This window comes from Macaca thibetana, chromosome 7 (genome assembly GCF_024542745.1).
Source record: "Macaca thibetana thibetana isolate TM-01 chromosome 7, ASM2454274v1, whole genome shotgun sequence".
NCBI classification, from domain to species: domain Eukaryota; kingdom Metazoa; phylum Chordata; class Mammalia; order Primates; family Cercopithecidae; genus Macaca; species Macaca thibetana.
The window spans coordinates 53,008,952-53,031,176 of NC_065584.1; the positions used below are offsets into that span (position 1 = coordinate 53,008,952).

The 22,225-nt window shown below is 41.4% G+C and overlaps 1 protein-coding gene across 5 annotated transcripts in view; it reads right to left on the reverse strand.

The window, feature by feature from the left end:
* Positions 1-22,225, reverse strand: part of SAMD4A (sterile alpha motif domain containing 4A) — a 228,881-nt gene that overhangs the window by 69,294 nt on the left and 137,362 nt on the right. For all 5 annotated transcript variants that reach the window (XM_050798252.1, XM_050798251.1, XM_050798253.1 and 2 more), the window contains one exon: positions 21,070-21,588. In XM_050798252.1, the coding sequence (XP_050654209.1) occupies positions 21,070-21,588 (519 nt within the window). The remainder of the gene's footprint in view (positions 1-21,069; positions 21,589-22,225) is intronic.

The following is a 22,225-nucleotide window of genomic DNA, read 5'->3' on the forward strand; positions in this document are numbered from 1 at the left end:
ATAAAAAACAAGGCTGCACAGATGCAAACAGTATTTTCTATCATTTATTAAGCCATCACCTTCTATCATTCAGAAACACGCAGCAGCTAGAAGCCACAAGGCAGTGTTAATATTCTAAGTAACATGAAGGTGAAGAATTGCTGAAGGATGTAAAAATTTTAAGTGATTTCAATTTCAATTAATTTGCCACAGTATCTCTAGGACTAATGAGAGTTTTTGAGGAGGTGGTAACGTACCAGGACCAAGATGCCTCTCTGAATTCTCCATTTTAGAGGGACAGTATCAGGGGATCTATAAGAAAGTCAAAAAAACCGTTCTTGCTTCTGTGGTAAACATACTGTTTCCCTGTCTGCAAGTTGGCTATTCCATGCAGTCATTTACAATTCATGGCTCTGAGCAGCATAAAGATTCCCTATAACTGAATTAGAAATCACCTGTCCGACCACATGGAAAGCATCTCTTTTTCATTTGGACTTTCCCCAAATGGTGCACAAAGCTTATGGTTCTGCTCTTCTGTGGGTGTTCTGAGGGCAGGGTAGGCAAGCATCTACACAAAAAATCAAACCAGAATCTTTTTAATTCAAATTAAATGCTGGAGGAGCAGCAGACCTAAGAGAAACACCTAGATGGGTTTTTTCCCTCTTTAAAAATATAAGATAACCATAATGTCTCTCTGAACGAAAAGCTGTGCTTCAAGAATGGTTCTCCCAGAAATGAACACTGACTCACAAGGTGCCAGATGGGGTCGGTATAGAGCTTTTCATTCCTGAGTCAGGCTCTCAAGGTAATTGGCAGAGAGCAATGCCAACATTTTATTGAAAGTAGAAGTTGTTGCTATTGTGTATGTGTCCAATAGAGTTGGCCCTGAGGGAACTTAAATGATGGTGCTACATTTCTTGATCCCTTCCTCCAAGAACATTATTTTCAGAAGACTGGAAGGTATAAGTAACACTACAATTTGTCTCCCTCATGTATTTACCCCCGAATTAACTCAAAATCCCAGAACTTTAAAACAGGAAGAAACATTACATATATGATTATATGAATATTATCTAATCCACTCCCCTTGCAGTTAAGGAATCAAAGACCTAGAGAAATATGGCAATTGCCCAAGATCACTCAACAAAGTTGATGTTGACGCTAAGACTTAGAACCCTAATGTTTTCGGTCTTCATCTTTCATAGCACATCAATGGTCATTAGTTTTCATATCAATATCTTTTTGACAAAGAAGGGTAAAAAAATAAAGTCGGTGATCTAAAGCAGATAATTCCTTATTTAACACCAGAGCTATACATTGCAGGGCCCAAATGTTGAGGCCTATAGATTTGTACAACAGCTTGAACAGCATAAACACAGCAGGAAGTAGGACATCAAATAAACAATTGTATGCCAGTGAGGTTGTTTCAGAACCAGAGCTGTCACATCTTCACTCTGGGCTGGGATTTTCCAGGTCTGGGCACTCTGAATACCTATCTTCTCATATTAGCTGTCCACCACACGAGACATATTATGGGACCTTCTCATTTTTGCCTAACCGGTCAGAGGGACTGCCACCGTTGATGTGAAGTATTGTTTGTGGACTGGAAAAAGCAACATCTTCTTCAGCCAAAGCTGAAGTCACCATGGAAGACTTATTTCCCCATTAATACTTAATCTTTTAAATCAGTTTAGGTTGTATTTATTTGTGTGATTTTTATTATGAAAATACATTTATGCAGAGGTTTACAAATGGGATATTTATATGTAGACTGCTAGAAGCCATCATTTATCTACAAAATTCTATAATAAACTGTCCAATTTGTCATTTAAAAAGACTGGGCATTTTCACAAGGATGTCACTATTTCTAAGACCTAGGCCCTAGAGATAGTTATTTATTATTTGCTGGCACTTTACAACTAAGCACAACAGTAGAATCTCTTACTTTAGAGCCTGAAAAAAACTTCGGGGATCATTCAATTAATCTTTCCATTCTCTTCAGCCCAGTTTCTGGATAAGACAATGCAAACCGAGAGAAGGAAAGTGACAGGCTAAAGGTACCATTGCCAATGAGAATGGTAGATCTAATCTTCTAGATCTAATCTTCTTCCATGTGGAAACGTGATCTTCGGGCAGCTCCTTACCTTCCAAATGCAGCCTTCATTTAACTATCAGAAATAGGCAACATCCTATTGATAATGAGAGTTATGGGGGAAGATTACTATCAAGAAAAGTAAGAGCTTAAAGAGGAAGCTCTTGAGAGGTAAAGGCATTTCAAACAGTCCCCAGTAAAGATTTCTATTTAAAATAGAAATAAATGGCTCTGAGTAGCATAAAGTTTGGTTTCATTATCTAATCCTCAAAATTGAAATAATTATGGGATAAGATAGTTATTATTTATTGGGATGTAGGGACTACACAAAGAGATCTAAATACATGCCATTCATTGATGCGCACATTCACTCATTTATTCATTCAACAAGCATTTATTGAACATCTACCATATGCCAGCCAGAGTTTTAGACAATGGAATGCTGTGGTGAACAAGACCAGGTTCCTGACCTCTTAGAATTTATATTCTAGTGGGGGAGATAGATAATAAACAAGTAGACAATTAAAATAGCCTATTTATGCGAACGTTCTCTCTGTTCCTTCTGAAAATTCACAAAGATGACAGCAAAGGCACAAGCTCACAAGGACAAAGAATGCAGGAGAGAAGATGATAGGAAATGATCAGGTTATCAGATCACTTGAAGTCAACAAAGTGTTGTAAGCTGGGAGACTGAAGGACATGAGGGAACTGACTCAGAAGACCTGAGAAAGGTGGTGTGTGTGCCCACAGCAAGGGAAAGCATGGCAGTTTATGTGGCAGAACTTCCAAGAAGCCCAGGACTTGGAGAGCAGGTACCTCTGAAGGCAGGGGTGCAGGGAGGGACTGGAAAATGGTGGTTTAGGGAACCTGGTGCTAAGCCATTCATAGACAACCTGTTTTTGCTTGGGTTTCATGTGCAGGCAAAAAAAACTGGTTTGTTAGAATTTATGTTTAAGGTACAGAGAGACCCTCAGATTCTCCCTTCTACCCTGCTCAGCAAGGCAACTGTCATCTTAGCACTTTACTCCTAACAGGCCCTAGGACCCTCACAGTAAGGCTTATATCCCTCAGGAGGAGGCTGGTAATGGGTTTCTTTAATGGTAATGGACTAGTCCACGAGAAAAGAATTGCAGATGGTGATATATGTGAGTTTCATAAAAACAGGCAGGTTAGGTTCCTATCTGATCTCTCTTGGTGAAATCTACACACACAAGGTTCTAGTCCCTTCCTCTTAAATAAAAGGAAAGCCAAGAATCAACAGATAACCGAGGAATGCTTCTCACTTGAGAAAGAGTCCAAAACAAACAGAAGAGAAAAAACTCCAAGAAACACAGACAATATTGGGAGCAGAAGAGAACTCCAAAAATCAAATGTGATATCTTCAGAGACATTAGAAAAGATTTGGCAGCCATGAAACAAGAACAGAATGCAATACAAAAAGGAACCTTAAAAAGACAAAAAAGAACTCTTGGAATTTGAAAATATGGTAGCAGAGATTTAAAATTACATAGTATGTTTTAAAGATCAAGTTATATGAATCACCTAGAGAGCAGAACAGAAAGATTAAAAGTAGAACAAAATTGACAGGAGAAGAAACATTAAGGAGATTAGAAGATCAATAGAGAAGAGTTATTATCTAATTTAAAATTCTTTAAAGAGCAAGGAAGAAAATTAATGAGAGGAAATTATTTTGAAAATTCAAGAAAATTTTCTAGAGCTGAAGAAGCAAATATTTTAGACTAGGAGAGCTAGACTGGGGGTAACTGACACAGATGGGAGTAGGAGAATAGAAGGACGTCTTCAAGAAAAAGATTGTATGTAGACCCAGAGAGGACTTTCACAACCACTTATGGGTGGCATTTAGTACTCCTTTTTAATTTGAGGAAATCAAGGCCAAGAGAGGTTAAGGTATTTCTCCAAGGTCACACAGGTAGTAATCAGTGGAACTGGGACTCAAACCCAGGTCAGTCTCACGCCAATATGTGCGCTCTGAACCACAACTTGATATTGCCCAAGACCTTTCTGGACTCTGATTCTGCCGTTCAGTATACTAGCAACCCTAGATATGTGTCATCAACACATGTTCTGGAATGAAACAGTGTGTCACAAAGAAGGGAATGTTGAGAAATAAGGGGTCATTTGTCCTAATTCTCCCTTCAATCCTAGAAACCAGGCCACCCCCATTGCTAGATTTGGGAGTTGTGGATCAGAGCTGGAACAATTTGGGAAAGTCAGACTCAACTTTGAATGATAGGACTTGAAGAAAAGCAAACTTCTCCAGAATCAAAGGAAGCCTTCAAGTCTACTCTGTCATGGGCTTAGGGCTATGATTCCCAGTGGGACCCTCATGACCATCATTGACCCATTTTACATTCACTGTATAGACTTGGCAGTGGGGTTAAGTTGAAGATGAATCTGGATGTCAAGCAGGTTTCCTTTCCTCTAGAGTTCTGACAGCCCAGCCAAAGCCCCATTCAAATCTTTGTCAGACTGGAGGATTCCAAGAGGCTGAGTCTAAGCTGACTGTTCTAAAAGAAGGAAGTGGAATGGGAAAAGGTGTTCCTTTGAACCCTTCTTTCCCAAAGTCAGGATTCTTTTTTTTTTTTTTTTTTTTTTTTTTTTTTGATGGACTTTTGCTCTGTCACCCAGGCTGGAGTGCCAATGGTGCGATCTCAGCTCACTGCAACCTCTGCCTCCCGGGTTCAAGCGATTTTCCTGCTCAACTTTCCAAGTAGCTAGGATTACAGGTGCCCGCCATACGCCCAGCTGATTTTTGTAGTTTTAGTAGAGATGGGGTTTCACCATGTTGGCCAGGCTGGTCTCGAACTCGCGACCTCAGGTGGTCCACCTGCCTCAGCCTCCCAAAGTGCTGGGATTACAGGCGTGAGCCACAGTGCCTGGCCCAAAGTCAGGATTCTTAAGGGAACTCTCCAGGACATGCTTTGTTTCTCTCAGTCTGTGTCATTTAGGGAGTATGGTCTCACAGGGTTAACATCTCTGGAAGTAAACCATTTACCCAATATGATATAGTGGAGTTAAAAACAAAACAAAAAACAAAACAAAACAAAACAAAAAAACAACTAGCCTGCAGGCAAAAGCAATCTGGGTCAAAGAGTTTCAGCAGGCCTTTTACTAAGAGTCATACTATTTTGAGAGTCCCACTCTTGAGTGTATAAAGCTTCTTGCTCCTAAGCCATTGCTGGAGCAGCCAAAAACACAAAGCCCTGGTTAAGGAGAGGAACATATCCTTTCTTTCACGGCCACTTTGTGGCTATTCTTCCAGTAGTGAAGCCTCAAGAAGTAAACATGAAATCCTTTCCTTGCTCTGTTCTTTAAGAAAAAGCATTCATTCCTTGTGTTGACCTTTCTAAAAAGTTTGTTTATGCAACTGCAAAATAATGGAAGGCAGCTCACATGCAGACATGCAGTTGTGAATGGGGAGATGGTCACGAGCGTGACCCCAGCTCTATCCCAGTTGAGTGCTTAAAGAGCTTTTCTCTGGGCAACTGCTTCTCTAGTACCCCATAATTAGCCTGGCCTCTGAATTGCATATAGATTGAATAGCTGGGGGAAGAGGAGCAAGAGAATAGCTCTAGAGGCAAATAAAAATTATGCAGCTGTCTCTAGCAAGAGAGAGAGAGAGAGAGAGAATCACCAACAGAAAATTGGGAAAGAACTGTGACCATACACAGTTTTAAATTTTCTTTCATAAATAACATAGATTGAGCAAAAAAAAAAAAAAAAAAAAAAAAAAAAAAAACCTTCAAGCAACACATTTGCTTGTAAGACATCTCCTTTTTCTGAGTATTGACAATACTCATTCCTGAACAACAGTGAGGTCTGCAAAGATGCTTACCTTGAATTTAGGATCTGCAGTTCAGATCTACTTTCAGGGACTGCCTAGCCTCAATTACATTGTCAGTCTCACACCCAAAGTAGAGACACTCTTGGGCATCAAGGACTCTCAGACTTTGAAATTTAGCACACAATATTTTGAGATTCCAGGTGAATTTGGAGCTACATTGCCAAAAGTAAACAAATCTATAAATGTGGTCATTTTTACCCAAAGATGCCATTATGGACTTTCAGATTAATACTTGTATGCAACAATGTGTTGGGGTATTAACATTATGCTGCTAAATCGAGCAGAATAAATAACAACATTGTAGGCACGAAATAATTTCTTTTCTTTCTTTCTTTTTTTTTTTTTTTAGAGACAGGGTCTTGCTCTGTAGCCCAGGCTGGAGTGCAGTGGTGCAATCATAGCTCACTGCAGCTCAAATTCCTGAGCTCAAGAGATCCTCCTGCCTCAGCCTGCCACGTAGCTGGGACCACAGGTGTAAGCCAACACACCTGGCTAATGTTTTATATTTTTTTGTAGAGATAGGGGTCTAGCTATGTTGCCCAGGCTGGTCTTGAACTCCTGGACAGGCAATCCCCCCTGCTCGGCCTCCCAAAATGTTGGGATGACAGGTGTGAGCCATTGCCAAAATAATTTCTTGAATAACGATGAACATATGTGAACAATACCCTTTCTCACAATGTAGCTCCCTAAGGCCTCATGACTACACCCAAATTTTCCCAACTTTGCAACCATGCTGCAATCTTGAGCATTCTCCCAATACATGCATTGGATGTAGACCCAGGCCAAATCCTCATGTCAATGTCTCTCCTCAGCAAGTTCTCTAACTCCTGATGTATTTGGGAAGCCTATATCCTGTGCATTTAGAAGCACCACTGAGAGGGGCATTGTAGTTGCCACCTGTCCTGCCCCCCAACTTCATATAAATGTGACTTGTTAAAAACAACAAAAGCCACTTAAATAATCCCAACATACAATCAGAGAAGAAGAAAACATAAATACTTAATACTTAATAATCCCAACATACAATCAGAGAAGACTGTTAGACACATTGCCAAAAAAATCATCTATAGAAATCTTTTCAGTATTTATTGTTTTAAATACTTTATATTCACTTTGTTAGATACTCCCAGGAACTGAGGACCTTACCCCCATTTAAGAGTTCCTGCAAATGAAGATTAGCAAGCAACTAAGAAAATTCATATTCTGAATCACAGTTTTACTCAATGGGAAAATAATTTGATTTAAAAAAAGGTTGTTTCAACAACTTTTTGGAAATATATACACTGTGTAAAATGAGACATCTCTGTAATACGTGTTTTGTCTCCTATGTTTCACCTGGATACTAACAAGAGATAAGGAGAGTATATTCAGTTTCTTAATACTACTTACCCTCTTGTCAGCCCTTGTCTTCTGAGAAAGTTTAATTTCTAGGCTCTGTAGGACAGCGTTGGGTGCTTTACCTATTGATTGATGCTGGCCTGTCAAGAAACTGGAGCTGAGGAATATATGTCTGACTTTGTTTTGACTTGGGTTTAGCAAAAGTTGTTTGTTTTTTTTTAACCGAAAATGGGTAGTTTTTGAGACAGGGCAAAAGCTGAGTGTCCCTGCTTCCACTGTGAAAATATTTGATTTAGTGGTACTTGAATAAGACCAGTAACATGCTAAATATTTATCAGACCTCTTAAAACAAAGAGCCTTCAAAGAGTTCACTTTTCTTATAAAAGAATCCGTCTTGATGAAACTACAATCATCAAGCAAGAATGGCTTTAAAGTGGCCTGTGATTCAGGTGCCAAGCAACAGAACTTGGTGATCCTCTGATTTTTTTTTTTTTAAGATAAGAAAGGATAAAGAATCCACATATATAATTGTAGCATGCTCTGAACTTTCTTCATCACCATGACCTTAAACAGTATTATTTTTGCCAATTTTCTTTTCTTTCTCTATGGCAGAGACTAAGGAACTCATGATACTGTGTTTCCTATTAATAAACTCTAATACATTTCTAAATTATCAGATCACTCCTTATTTAGCATTATTATTCCAGGCTGAATCATCCTGTTTTTTTATTTTAGGCTATCCTCTTTTTCCCCTCTTTCTTCACTAACATCTTCACATATTTCTCATTTTATACATTTTTAATAGGCAATACATGACATTAATACGGTGCTTACTTCAAACAGTAGGATGAGAAATAATTCCCCCACCCACCCCTGTCCACCAGACTTCCCTTCACACTCCAGGGAGCAGTTACTGATTTTTTTCACACTCCTTTTTAAAATTAGGGGGACCAAAACCACATTAGATTTTTCAGGTAGTATGTAGTTAATGCTGAATATAGCGGGAGGCTGTCTTCCTGGCTTTGATGCATCCCACTTCTCCTAGACATTTCATCCTCCTCCCCCACCCACCCCAAAATGAGTGCTATAGACTCATCAGCAGCACTTTCTGAGTTGAAGATTCTTCTACTTTGGAAGCAAAGAATAAAAGTGCTAAGAAGGATCCTTAGGGGTCATCCAACCCCACGCCTTCATAAAGAAGTGAGAATCCCCGTGAGTTTAAGATCATACACTGAGTTGGAAGTGAATTCACTATGGCACATTTTTTTTTTTTTCAAACACTCTGCCCTCTTGGGACTGCCCACACTTCCCTGGCCTGAATGTGGGTGCACAGCCTCATTTATTCCTATTAAATCCTATTCTGTTACTTAAGGATAATTTTTTAAAGTGTGAATAACATTCTTATCATTATTACTAATTTAAAAAATTATTCCTGTTCATAAGGGATCCCAAAGAAGCACAATTTTACCTTACTCTTTATTCTTTTAAAACCTGGTCCACTTTAAAGTATTTAGTAATATATATCACTAGAACAATCCTTAAGGGAATAATGGTATTTGTGGAAGGCTGGCTCTTTGTAGAACAGATTCAAAGTATCTTGATTTCAATTTAGCATAATGGGATAGCTTTGTCATAGGGCTTCCCCAGGGATCCTATTCCATCACAGTTTACTGCAGAGGCTGGGCTGGTGGAAGAAGCACTTACTATCACCAGCAGTAATAACAACAACAATAAGGGCTATCTTACTGGCAAGTGCTTTACACACATTTCTCATGTAATCCTCACAACCACCCTTACAGGCTCTCTTAACTCATCTTCACTTAACCAACTTGCTGAACCAACCACTACTCTCCATTCCCTCTAAACTACTTATCGATGCTTACTGCTCACTGACTCCCCTAGCACTTTAGTTTACTTGTGCCCTTCTGCTCCCACCAGCTGACTTGTAGGTGCACCAAGGATCAAACAGGTTGTTCCCAAGCCTGTTTATGTCAGATGTGCTCATTGTAAATATGTAATTTTAAAACACATCACAGAAACAATGACACACAAGTTATAAAGTTAACTGCAAAAAAACTTAAATGCTTTAGAAATATCCATTATTTTTGCTTAAAAATCTACTGTTGAATTCAGTGTGAGAAAACTATAAGCTAAATTGTAAAAAGAAAAACTAGAATCTAGAGAGAGTCTATGCTCTGATGTTTTTGCAAATGCCTTTAAATTCCAGCTCCATTTTAAAGAAATCAAAGACGATAACATATTAAGGGTGTGATTTATGCAGGAAAGACATAGAGCAACCTGTCAGGTACCCTCTTCTCAGAGAAAAGGCTATCATGCTATACAAAAGACTGAAAATGGATATAGATATTTATGTTTTAAGATAAAATTATGCATTTAAAGTCTTACTTGTTATGATTCCCTTACAATGAATGCATCAACTACCTATCTGGATCAAGTCAATGAAGAAGCCTTCTGCTGAAATTTATTCTCATTTTATAGATGAGGATAGGAGGCTTAGAGGTCAAGTAACCTGTCCATAACCATACATCTAGTTATTGCAAAAACTGGACTTTAAAACCCACTTGTCTGACTTCAAAGCTATTCTTGATCAAGACTGCCTCATTGTTTATGTCCCAACTTGAATCTCTAAAACACCATTCACAGCCTTATAATTAATTCCTTTTATACAGCAATGTCTTACTGTGCAAAGCAGAAGACTAAAGCATAAAGTAATCCATTATAAATCTTTTAGCTCCATATGGGTTTTGCTGGGCTTTTCCAAAAGGATGCATCTCAGAAAGGCTGGCTGTGAAACAAATCTCTAAAGCAAACCCTGTGCTCCCATTGGCTTCACCGTCTAGCTCTAGCCATGGAATTTGTCTGTGGAAATGGTCCAAAGTTTTAGCAAGGAATGACTACTCTGGAGTATGTTGGGAGTTTTAGCCTTCCTCCAACCCACTTCATAGCATTTTCCAGATTTTGGAGCCCCCTGCTCACCTGGCTTCCCCATCTCCACACCCTGCTCTTAACTGACTGATAACTGAGATTTCCTGAGAATATATTTTACCTAACAGAATGTTGACAGCTGGGGTGGGGATGGGGGATGGCTGGAATGAGATTTAGTGTTTAAGAGTTAGAAAATACACCCTAGATTGACAATAGTTGATGTCACTAAGATTCACCCTCACCTGAGACCATGAAATTCAAGGGTTTAATTTTTTGAAATTAAAGATGTCAAAGACATGTGTAAGCTACAGTCATGAGACATCTTTCTTTAGTGTAACCTGAGTTTACCCAGGATATCTTCAGAGAAAAAAAAAATCAGTAAATGCAAATTTAAAAGTTTTCTTGTCTATTTGTTTGTAGAACAGCTATAGTTAGTCTATTACTCTAAATCTTGTGAAATAATAGAAATCATAAGACTACAGGGCTCAAAAAGGGTCTTACAGAAGACATCCTGTTCAACTCCTCTTTCCTCCTCCCCTCTTCCAGGCTAGTCCAACTTAAGCCATTTATTCCAGCCAGAATCCATCCTATTTTTAAAGTCTGGTGGGGAATGAGAACACAACTGTCTTCCTCTGTGGCTCATCTAGTGTTTAATAACCCTCACTGTCATTGAAGTCTAAAAAAATCTTCCTGGATGGGGGATGGAGAGCACAGCCTCATGACCCACGGTGCACACAGCCCATGGAGGTCTCTGCCTTTTTCCAGGCAGAGGGATCTCTAACGCACGATCAACTAGCAGGCTTCTCACCCACTACAGCATTTTTCTGACCATTCTTCCCCAAGCCCTGGAAAACAGACACTAGGCATGACAAGGAAAAACACAGTCCTGTAAAAACTCTGGACTCTTAGAAACAGGAGAAGGATCAGCCAGTGGCAACATCGAGTCCTCTGAGATATATTGAGTCATGTTTACAATGTAGTATGTATTAGGAAGGCCAGTGCCATACTAAAAAAAGTTTCCCCCAAAGGGGAAGGAAGCTAAAGCTAAAAATATATCATGCCAGCTGTTATAAATGCTTCTCAAAGAAAGCAAACCAACTCTTTCATTAGTTACCTCTTTGAAGAGCAAATGAGGGGTTAAGGAAATAATGGAATTTTTCAGTTACATGCCAGGTTGGCTAGATTTTTGGGAGAGGAAAATTTTCCACCGAGAAAGAAAGTCTGCTGGTAAAAGTCAAAATAATTCCATGAAAATTTCAAAGGAACTCCAGACTACATCAGTGGCTCCAAAGGCTTTGGGTGCGGATGACCTGCAGCCTGCAAGATAGAATCAGGGTCTCCATGCTTCACTCTTCCTTTTCAGGTTCCAAGAGGCCATATGCAAAGGCCTCTTTTCTTGCCAGACCCATCTAGAGCTTGAGCTGCCTGGTATCTCTCCCTCTTTTGAATATCTGTGTTCTGATGGTTCTTACAGGCTGACTGAAATGCATTTGAAGTGGCTTGTGGCCTTGTGAAAAAAGGTTAAGGGCAGAAGGAAGAGGAAGGACTTCATGAGCAAAACAAGTACCTTTGAAATCGCTGGCTCTTGCCGCATTAGGGGCTGAGAGAAAGGAGGTTTTTTTCCAGTTGCAGATCAGGGGCTCCTAAGGGAGCCACTTTCCCTGAGATTCACTCCCACTCTTGTCCTCCACTTTGCTTGCGGAAGTTGTTTAGTTTCAGATGTTGGCTGTATGAGGCCTAGCAGCCATCCTTTCCATAAATGCAAGGACTTCCTCTACCCCTCAGGAAGACCAAGAACAAGGACCAAACCAATGTCCTCCCCCAACCCCCTCCAAAATCCAGGCACTGAATATCCCAAGTAATTTTTGTTTTTTACTTTTAATTTTGAAGTAATTATAGATTTACAAGAAATTGCAGAAATACTACCCAGAGAGGTCTCATGTACCCATCACCCAGCTTCCCCCAAGGTGACATCTTACGTATCAATAGTGCATTATCAAAATCAGAAGCTTGACATTAATGCAATACAACTAACTAGACTACAGGCCTTATTCAAATCTCAGCTGTTTTTGCGGTCACTAATTTTTTTGGGAATACATTTGTAACTATGGCAGTTCATCACATGTATAAATTCATATAACTACCTCTATAATCAAGGTATGTTTTTAAAAGTCTTAGTATTGAAACTGATTTGGTCAAATAAGTCACAAAAGGAGCAAGAGTAACAATAAATGTCACTAAGATGATTATGACAGAAGGCTAAATGATGAATATTATCACCAAATATTTAGTGAAATCCTAAGGACATTTTCTTGTTTATTTTGGAAATTCATTATTTTCATGAACATCTGCCTAGTGAGCTCAGGAATTTATTAAGTCCCTACTGATCAGCAAACACTTATGGCAGGGTGAGCAGACAAGCTTCAGCTCACATGCCATCTCTTATTGAATTATAGTGGTTGCCTAGAGGGGCATATTGAGGAGGATTCAGAGGCCACATCTGGGCTTAGCAAGGGACGGCCTTCATCCAACAAGGTGCTCTGCCACTGCAGCTGAATCTGTGCCAGGAATTTGACATTTCCAAAATTTCTGTGACTTTTTGAGCCACACATTATGCCAGATGCTGGGAAATAGGGATAAAGAAGATACAACCCCTATCGCCAAGGAGCTCACAGTCGGGAAGGATAGGTGAACATGGTGACCAAAAACTGACACAAAATGCTAAGAGCCGACACCGAGGTGTGTGGGTTGATGCAAAGACTGCTCCCTGCTTCAGAGAGTCACAGAAATGGGGCAATTCAGGCAGGGTCTTACACCTGTGGGCTGTGGAGACCATGGAAGCTGGAGGGTCTGTATGGGGCCAAATCCAGGGTCAGAGAAAAGCAAGAGTCTACTAGCTACTCATGCAATCAAACTCTGAGGATAGGATTAGGAGGGAGAGGCAAGTAATAACATAGATTTCCAGAGGCCTCACTGCCTAGGTTCATATCCCAGCTCAACTACTAAGTAGGTCTGTGATGTTGGTCACATTACCTAACCTTTCTGTGCTCCAGTTCCCTTAGTTGTTAAATGGGGATAACAATAATATCCACCTTCATGAGGTTATGAGGATTCAATGAGTTAATATTTATGTAAAGGGTTTTAAACAGTACCCAATATATAGTAAACACTATGTAGGTATTTGCTATCATTGTTAACTTACTTTTTATGTTCTATGGTACCAAACACATTATTTTTATCATCAGAAAAAAACAAGATTAATAAAATACTAAGATTCCAAAATGTACTATGAATCTGTAGAAGTGGACAGCTTAAATGGAGCATTCTGGCATAATTTAGGTATCCAAAGTTTCTGAGTTCTTACCTCATGTTGAGCTAACAAAGGCCAGCATGCTTTCAAATCCAAATGTCAATAATGCAAAGAAAAGTCAAGTGTTGCAATTATTTGAATAAAAACAAGTTTCATTCGTAGCTGCAGCACAGAGATTTCTTCCAGGTCCAGGTCCACCAGTGAAGAACAGACAAGGGTCAGAAAGGCAGTCTGGGGCAAGTGAGGTAGCACTGACCACCACACAGGGGAATTCTGTAGGCTCTTAAGAAAGCCAGGAAATACTTATTCTTTGTCTGAATGGTTTACTTTTTTTCTATAGCAGACCTTAGACAGGAAGCAAACCTAGATATGCTAATCCGGGTTCTATGTGCCTATATTTGGAATTGCTCTTGATGGGTGAAACAAAGTTGATCAAGCCTTGTGTAAGGTTGGTCACAGCCAATACCTTGGTCCTATCTGGTCCTACAGGCTTGTGGTGAAGAACGTGCACATTCTTGCTCTTAGTTAGCATACCCTTGAGCGGCCTTACTAGAACAAGGTACTAATAAATACATTCTTCTCTTTCTTCTGAAGCGCTCTGATGCGATCCAAAAGGCTGCATAACATTTTTCAGCCTATCCCAACCCACTCTTCCCTTATCTCATGGTAGAAAAGGTCCTTGAGATGTCACTTGATTTAACCTCTGCAACCAATAAAAGATACTCTTGCCTCTTGATTAATGAAAATAGGTAGATTCTCATTAGATTAGGACTTAGTTTTTGGCTCCTACTCAGCCTTATCCTAATCCCGTCCTTCAAAACTCTATAGCATCTATTTTTTTTTCCTTTTTTTCTGTTTTTTTTTTTTTTTTTTTTTTTTTTTTTTGAGACAGGGCCTTAAAAATTCTATCGTTCTGTCACCTGGACTGAAGTGTAGTGGTGTGATCTCGGGTCGCTGCAACCTCTGCCTCCCAGGCTCAAGTGATCCTCCCTCCTCAGCTTCCTGAGTAGCTGGGACTATAGACACACACTACCACATCCGGCTAATTTTTGTATTTTTTATAGAGATGTGGTTTCACCATGTTGCTCAGGCTGGTCTGGAACTCCTGAGCGTAAGTGATCCACCTGCCTCGGCCTCCCAAAGTGCTGGGATTACAGTGAGCCACTGCACCCAGCCTCTATCACCTATTTTTAATGCCTTCTAAACATCACTTTTCTCCATCTCAGTGCTCCAACATCTCAACATCAACATACATCCAAAATCTAGCATGTGACCGTTTGTCTCCCTCTTACCTCCAATCTCTTCGGAGCCATTAACTTTTTTCATCCCTCAAATACCTACCATGTGCTAAGTGCTCTCACTTTTACCTCTGCTATCCCTCTTTGATAAATCCAGTGGTCAATCCTTGGTCTTCATCTCATTAGCTTATCTGTAACATTTTACTCAGCCGATCACTCTTCTCTCCTGGAAACATTTTCTTTATGTGCCTTGTAAGACACACGCACTTCAGTTTTCTCCAACCTCAAGGGTTTCTCCTTAGTTTATTTTACTGCTTCCCCTGCTTTTCTCCAGCTTTCAGGTTGAGGTGCCCAGGCCTGGGGGCCTTGGCCTTCTTTATCTACAGTCTCAGCCTTTTCTCTCTGCCAGTCTCTGGCAATTTCATTTAGTCCCAGCATTAAATACCACCCATGTGCTACTAACTCCCAAATGTCTATTTTAGACCACTTCACTCTCCCAAACTGCACACTCATATATCCCACTGCCTACTCAGTATCTCCAACAGACATGCCAAACTCATCATATATGACACTGAACTCCTGAGCTTACTCCAAATCCTACTCTATCTGACAAAGACTTTCCCTGTCTCAACTGACAGCAACACCCAGTTGCCTAGGCAAAAAACACTGGAGTCCTCCTTCGATCCTCTCCTTCACACCCTTCATTTATTCTGTCAGGAAATCCTGTTGGCTCTACTTTCAAAATATATCGAGAGCCTGACTGCTTCTCACCCTTCTACTGTAGCCATCCTGGTGTGAGCCATCTTCTCTTGCTGGATTACTGCAACAGCCTCTTAACTGAGGTTTTCCTGTTTCTGTCCTTGCCCTATCTATTCTTAAGACAGCAGCCAAAGAGAATCTTTTAAAATATGAGTTGGATCATGTCACTCTCCTGTTGGAAATCCTCCAATAGCTTTCTGGTTTACTGAGAGCAAAAGTCCAAGTCCTTGCAATGACCTACGATGCCCATTCGGTCTCTAGCCTCTCTGACCACTGTCTACCTCGCTCACTCCCTTTCAGACACCAGACTTCTTGTTTTTCCCCTACCAAGTCAGGCACTGTTTTGTCTTGGGATCTTTGCTCCAGCTTTATCTCTGCTTGGAATACTCTGCTCCAGATGTCCACTTGGTTAACTCCCACTCCTCCTTCAAGTCTCTGCTCACACCCCACTTTGTAAATGGGGTCTACCCTGACCACCCCGTTTCATGCTCTAATCACCTCACTATGTAGGCCTGATCCTACCCTTGTTCCTATTTCCATATCACCTACCATCTTCTACCACACATATACTTTACTTATATACTACAATTTGTATACACTAGACTGCCAGCGCCCCGAGGGAAGGCAACTTTGTCTTATCCACTATGCATCCCAAGTGCCTTGAGCAGGCAAGACACAACAGTAGGCACGCAATAAACATTTTCTAGGTGAATGAATAAATAACTCAATAATGTATGTCAGGCTGGGTGTGGTGGCTCATACCTATAATCCCAGCACTTCAGGAGGCTTACGCAGGAGGATTACTTGAGCCCAGGAGTTTGAGACCAGCCTGGGCAACAGAGGGAGATCCTGTCTCCACAAAATATACAAAAATTATCTGGGTGTGGTGGTGCATGCCTGTAGTCCCAGATACTCAAGAGGCTGAGATGGGAGGATTGCTTGAGCCCAGGAAGTTGAGGCTGCTGTGAGCCATGATCACACTACTGTACTCCAGCCTGGGCAACAGAGCAAGACCCTCTCTCAAAAAAAAAAAAATTTGTCCATACCAATACTGAATCCTAATCCTAATAATTCCACCTAGGAACATTTCTAGTATCCATTCCTTCTGTTCCATAGGTGCTGCTGTCCTAATGATACTTTTATTACTTCACAACGTTGAAACCTGCTGACTCTGCACTTGTCAATGCCACTCATCTGGTTTGCTCACAGACAATCCATTTCCCCATACAGCATGTCACTCCTATGCCTAGGGTGTCAATGCTTGGCCTCTTCGGGACACTCAGATCCTTTCCCTCAGCCTACTTTTACCACCTGCCTTCACTACCTCTCCCTTTGTGAGCCTACCCTTCCTCTTCCCTGTCTTTCATCCTGCCTGTACATTGTAACTCCCGTCCCTTTGCTCTCAGTGCATATTCCTACCCAGGGGCCCCCTCCCCTCCAGATTCTCCTTCCTCTTTCCATCTTAGCTCACTTTCCATTTCCCCTGCAACAGCTTGCTTTTTCTTTTCTGTTTCTTTTATTTTTTGAGACACTCTTGCTCTGTCACCCAGGCTGGAGTACAGTGGCATGATCTTGGCTCACTGCAACCTCTGTCTCCCAGGTTCAAGCGATTCTCCTGCCTCAGCCTCCTGAGTAGCTGGGATTACAGGCATGTGCCACCATGCCCAGCTAGTTTTTGTATATTTAGTAAAGACAGGGTTTTACCATGTTGGCCAGGCCGGTCTTGAACTCCTGACCTCAAGTGATTCGCCCACCTCGGCCTCCCAAAGTGCTGGGGTTACAGGCGTGAGCCACCAATGCCTGGTCTTTTCCTTTTTTTTTTTTTTTGAGACTAAGTCTTGCTCTGTCACCCAAGCTGGAGTGCAGTGACATGATCACAGCTCACTGCAGCCAACTCATCAAGCTAATATTTTTTTTTTTTTTAAGAGATGGGGTCTAGCTATGTTGTTCAGATTGTTCTTGAATTTCTGGCCTCAAGCGATCCTCCTGTGTTGGCCTCTCAAAGTGCTGGGATTACAGGCGTGAGCCACGGCACCTGGCCCAAAGGCTTTCTTGACGCTCCAGTTCACAAGGATCTCTCCATTCTGCACATTCACAGCACTTACAGGATAGACCTACATTCAGCTGGCACTTCATCCTATATGCCTTGTGGCAGCTCTTAGAGTATGATTTTACTGCACTTTTATATAACTCATGAATTGTTATATGAAATTTCTATGGATAAGTCCAGCAAAAAGGAATATTTAATTTTTAATTGTGATACTGATTCATATGTCATATCTCTCCAATTACAGGCTCCTTGGAAGTGTTAACTGGGTCTGCAGCTTCCTGGTATTTCCCATGGACCTAAACACAGTGCTAGGCACACAGAAGATGGACAGGAAGCATTTGCAGGGTAAATGACTGGGAATCCATACAAGGAGGAAGGCACAAATGTTAAGGCACTCTGTTGAAGGCACAATGACTGAGGCGTAAAACAGCAGTGGAATAAACCAAGGTTAAACACAAAAACAAAAACTAAGGAGGTGGCTTTCTTGTTACTTTTCATTCACCATCATTAATGTAGCTGATAATTTGAAAATGTGTAGTACTAATTGATTTCTGTTTTTATCATCATGTTGTCTTATGCAGATTGTTTTTCCACTTGGAAAGAGGTAAGAAGTGTAGCTCTTCAGTGCAGTAGAAGAAGCCTTAAGTCCAACCCAATTTCTATTGCAGTGGAATGGCCAAAAATCACAGCATATTCAAGGCCCCTTAGAATACTCTGCATGGCTCTGGGCTTAGGGTAAGGTGCTTATGTCAGGCACCCATCAGAACTGAAAATGAGGGCACAGACTCTGCATATCAGTGTTAACACTTAGCTCCTCACCGTCTTTCCCAGTTTCTTTCATTTATTCATCTAACAGGCACCCCTGGAGTGCCTACTGTTGCTGCTCTAACCAGGCTGGGCATTTACATAATTGTATTTACCTTCACTACAGCCCTCAAAGGTAGATATTATGAATGTTCCAGTTTTACAAGTGGGCACCTTGATGGGAGAGGTTAAATTACTTGGCCAAGCTGTAGTTAGCAAATTGCAGGTCTGGGATTTGGACCCAGGAGGCGTTGGTGCCAAAGTCCTTGTTCTTCCCTCAGTCAGGCCGCCTCCCAGGTGCTCAGGGTTTATTGATAGAGGGACAAGTTAACAAGTGACCCAAAGGCTTGCGGTTTTGACTCACACAATTGAACCACCATAGGCAATACAGAAGAGTACAGCAATGACATTCACATTTTCTTAAAGAGATATTATTGACATACAAGTGTTGATATGGCCATGAGTGTTTGAATGAAACTTTCTGGAGGGGAGATCTGAGCCCTTTGATCTTCTCTGATGCTCTGGAAGAGGGCTCTAATGCCTGCCTTCTTCCAAAGGTATGTCATCTAGTCATCTAGTTAAGCCTCCAAGTCCTTTTCACTCAAGTATTACATAGGGCTTCAGAGATCAGTAAGGCCATGACAGTCATCTACAAATTTTCTACCCTCTATGGGGCTGGCTGGGTGGCCACAGCCAGAAACAAGTGCTTGTTGACTACAACCTGATAACTATCTTAAATGTACTAAATGTCAAGACCTGATCCTGAATGTATAAATCAGTGGACAGAAATATATAATGACCCAAGCCTAATTTCGAGACAAATGACATAAAACTCAACCCTTTAAAACACAAAAGACCATATTTTAAGAAGGCAGGCAGCTTACAGCTCGCATCTCTCCCAGCTATTGAAGAGTTTTGTAACAATAGCTAGATTCTGTTGCCAATGCAGAAAACTTAGACCAAGAGACTGTCATCTGCCTGCATGTGTCTGCTTTAGAAGTCACAGCCATCACTCCCTATCATACAGAGACAAGTGAACAGTTCCTGCTGGATTACAGTCTATGAAAGATACTGTCATCAGAACCTCTTATATAATAAATTAAGATGCAGTAATCACCTAATTCCCAAAATGTGCAAGTGACCCATATCTAAATGTAAAAGCAGAAACAAGAATTTTAAAAAATCCCATGTTGTAGCAGTATCAGTGCAGTGTCTTCAGTGTTTGCTTGGTTATTCCACTGAGGTACTGTTTCAGTTCATGTAGCTGTAATTCAACAATCCTACCTATTTGAGAAAGCCATTTAAAGAGGCCTGGTAACCAAAGATCCAAGTAGGGACAGATGCCAAGAAAGCATCACTGCCAATTCTTTTTCTTTTTTTTTTCTTCTGAGACCCACTCTGTTGCCCAGGCTGGAGTGCAGTGGCATGATCTCATCTCACTGCAACCTCCGCCTCCTGGGTTCAAGTGATTCCTTAACCTCAGCCTCCTGAGTAGCTGGGATTACAGGCATACATCATCATGTCTGGATAATTTTTGTATTTTTTGGTAGAGACAGGGTTTCACCATGTTGGCCAGGCTGGTCTTGAACTCCTGACCTCAAGTGATCTGCCCGCCTAGGCCTCCCAAAGTGCTGGGATTACAGGCCTGAGTCTCTGTGCCAGGGCCCCAATTATTAATCCTCTCGTATCTTTTAATTGGGGGTTCCTGCATGAAGACAGGCACATCAGGTCTAATTGCAAAAGCATTCCTTCAAGAAAGTTATCTTGGCACTGCCACTGTGTTCACGGACAGGTGTAAACTAGCACTAAGGAACACTGTTTGAAGACAGGGTGCATTTCCACATCGCTACTTTATATAGGCACCAATGGTGTGTTTGTCACTTTACTCGGCCTCAGTGGGGAGACAGAGAGAGGACTCCCAGCCCCAGTGCCCAGCTGAGGGTGCAGTACTTTGCTTTAGTGGTCAAAAGAGCAGAGGGCTGTTCTCCGCTCTCCCCACCCACAAAGCAGTTCCTGACCCACCTATCCTAAGGTGTTGGACTGAACGAGAGGAAGTCCACGGCATTCTCACCAGGCCACAGCACACAGCAGCATTCTCAGTTAGCAAACCTGCTCCCACTGGTCAGGAAAAAAGTGCCCCGACAATTGGGGATTAAAACCAGAAAATGCAAAGGGAGGAAACATTCCAGGGTGAAATTTAAGAAAAAAAAAAAAAAAGAGAGAGAGAGAGAGAGAGAGAGAAAAGAAAGAGGAAAAAATAAAATAAAAAAAAGCACAAAGCCCATGAGGCTGCCTGGTTAACCATGGGTTAGAATTAGGTTTAGAGAATCACACAGTAACTCAGTGCCTCAGCAAATCCAAAACCCCAGGGTGAAAGACATGGGTGAAATGCATCTCTGTTTGTGGAAACGGGAAGTTTCCTTCTTTCCTTTATTCTCTATTTATTTTTGGTCTGTTTATAACCCAAATTTGGACCATCAATCACTTTTACCATCCCAGTATTTTAATCTTTGCAGAGTCAAAGAGCAACAAATATGGGGTCCAAAGGACCTTTCCCACAGCCAATTCCAATCAGCCCTTCTCTCCCAGGGTCACAGGGTGCATGGAGCAGACACTGTCAGCGGGACATGCCACATACACAGCAAATCGCCAAACCAGACTACATGACAGGGTTTCCGGGGAACTTACTTGTACTTGTGCTGGTTCCAATCGTATTGATTGTGGTGGGGACAGATGAGGAGGAGTAGAGGGGCACATGACCATTCTCACACCCCATGCTTTTGTCCTGCCAGTTGGAGGCATTGATGCAAATCCCAGAATCCCGAGAGTTCTGCCACCCATTGAGCTTGTCGTCGGAGTTCTGTCTTTGGTGATAATAGTGTGTCTGTCCATAATCCACAGAGTCTGAGCGGCCTCGGTTCTGGCCACCAAAGCTGGTTGACGTGCGGTCCTCCAAGTGATTCAGCCACATGGCTAAAGCACTACGGTCTTCCAACGAAGTGGCTGGATGTATCAAAGCATAGGACAGCAGCTGCCTGCTCTCCTCAATGTGCTGGTTGTGTTCAATAGAGTGAGCCAGGATTTTGGGCAGCAGTTTCATATATTCTACTTTTGCGTCGAGGTTTCCTGGCTTCAGCAAAGGCAGATGAGTTAACAGGAGGGAAATCACTTTATCCTTGGATTCCTGTTGCCATTGGTTAATGATTCCTGAAAAGGAAAATATACAGGGCAAATAAGCAAATACACCCACAATGACTCTAAACAGATACTCTAAAGAGAATTTTTATGGATTAGGGTCCCAATCTACATACCCTGGCTATATTTTCTCCAAAGAGCCTGTGCATCAGATTGGTTAACTGGCCCCAGGTTTTCAAGGGCCAGAGACTCCAGTGAAACACAGATCAAACATTCTTAGATATTGAGTACTCAATCAAATTCTCATTCATGTTTCCAAAGAAGCTACAACTACTTTGGTACAATTGAATAGAATGTATAGCTGTTTTCTTTCTGAGAAAGGTCTAGCCCACCCCCTGATAGACATGGGGCTAAGACTAAGAAGCTCTCCATAGACAAGTAAGTATGAACAAAGGTCCTATTCCAGAGTCCCGGGGGTGAGGCTGCTTCCCCTCCCCCAGACAGCTCCCCAGACATCTGTTGAAAGTGATTTAAATCCTGGCAAAGGCATCTGTGTGAAATTGGAAAAACTTCCTAGATGGAGAAATTTGTCAGGGAAAAAAAGAGCTCCACTCATCTCTGTGCAGTAAGCCTGCACCTTTCTCATGAGACGCTAACTCAGAACAACTATGGGCTCAAAGCTAGAATAAGCAATGGACTCAAGACTTGG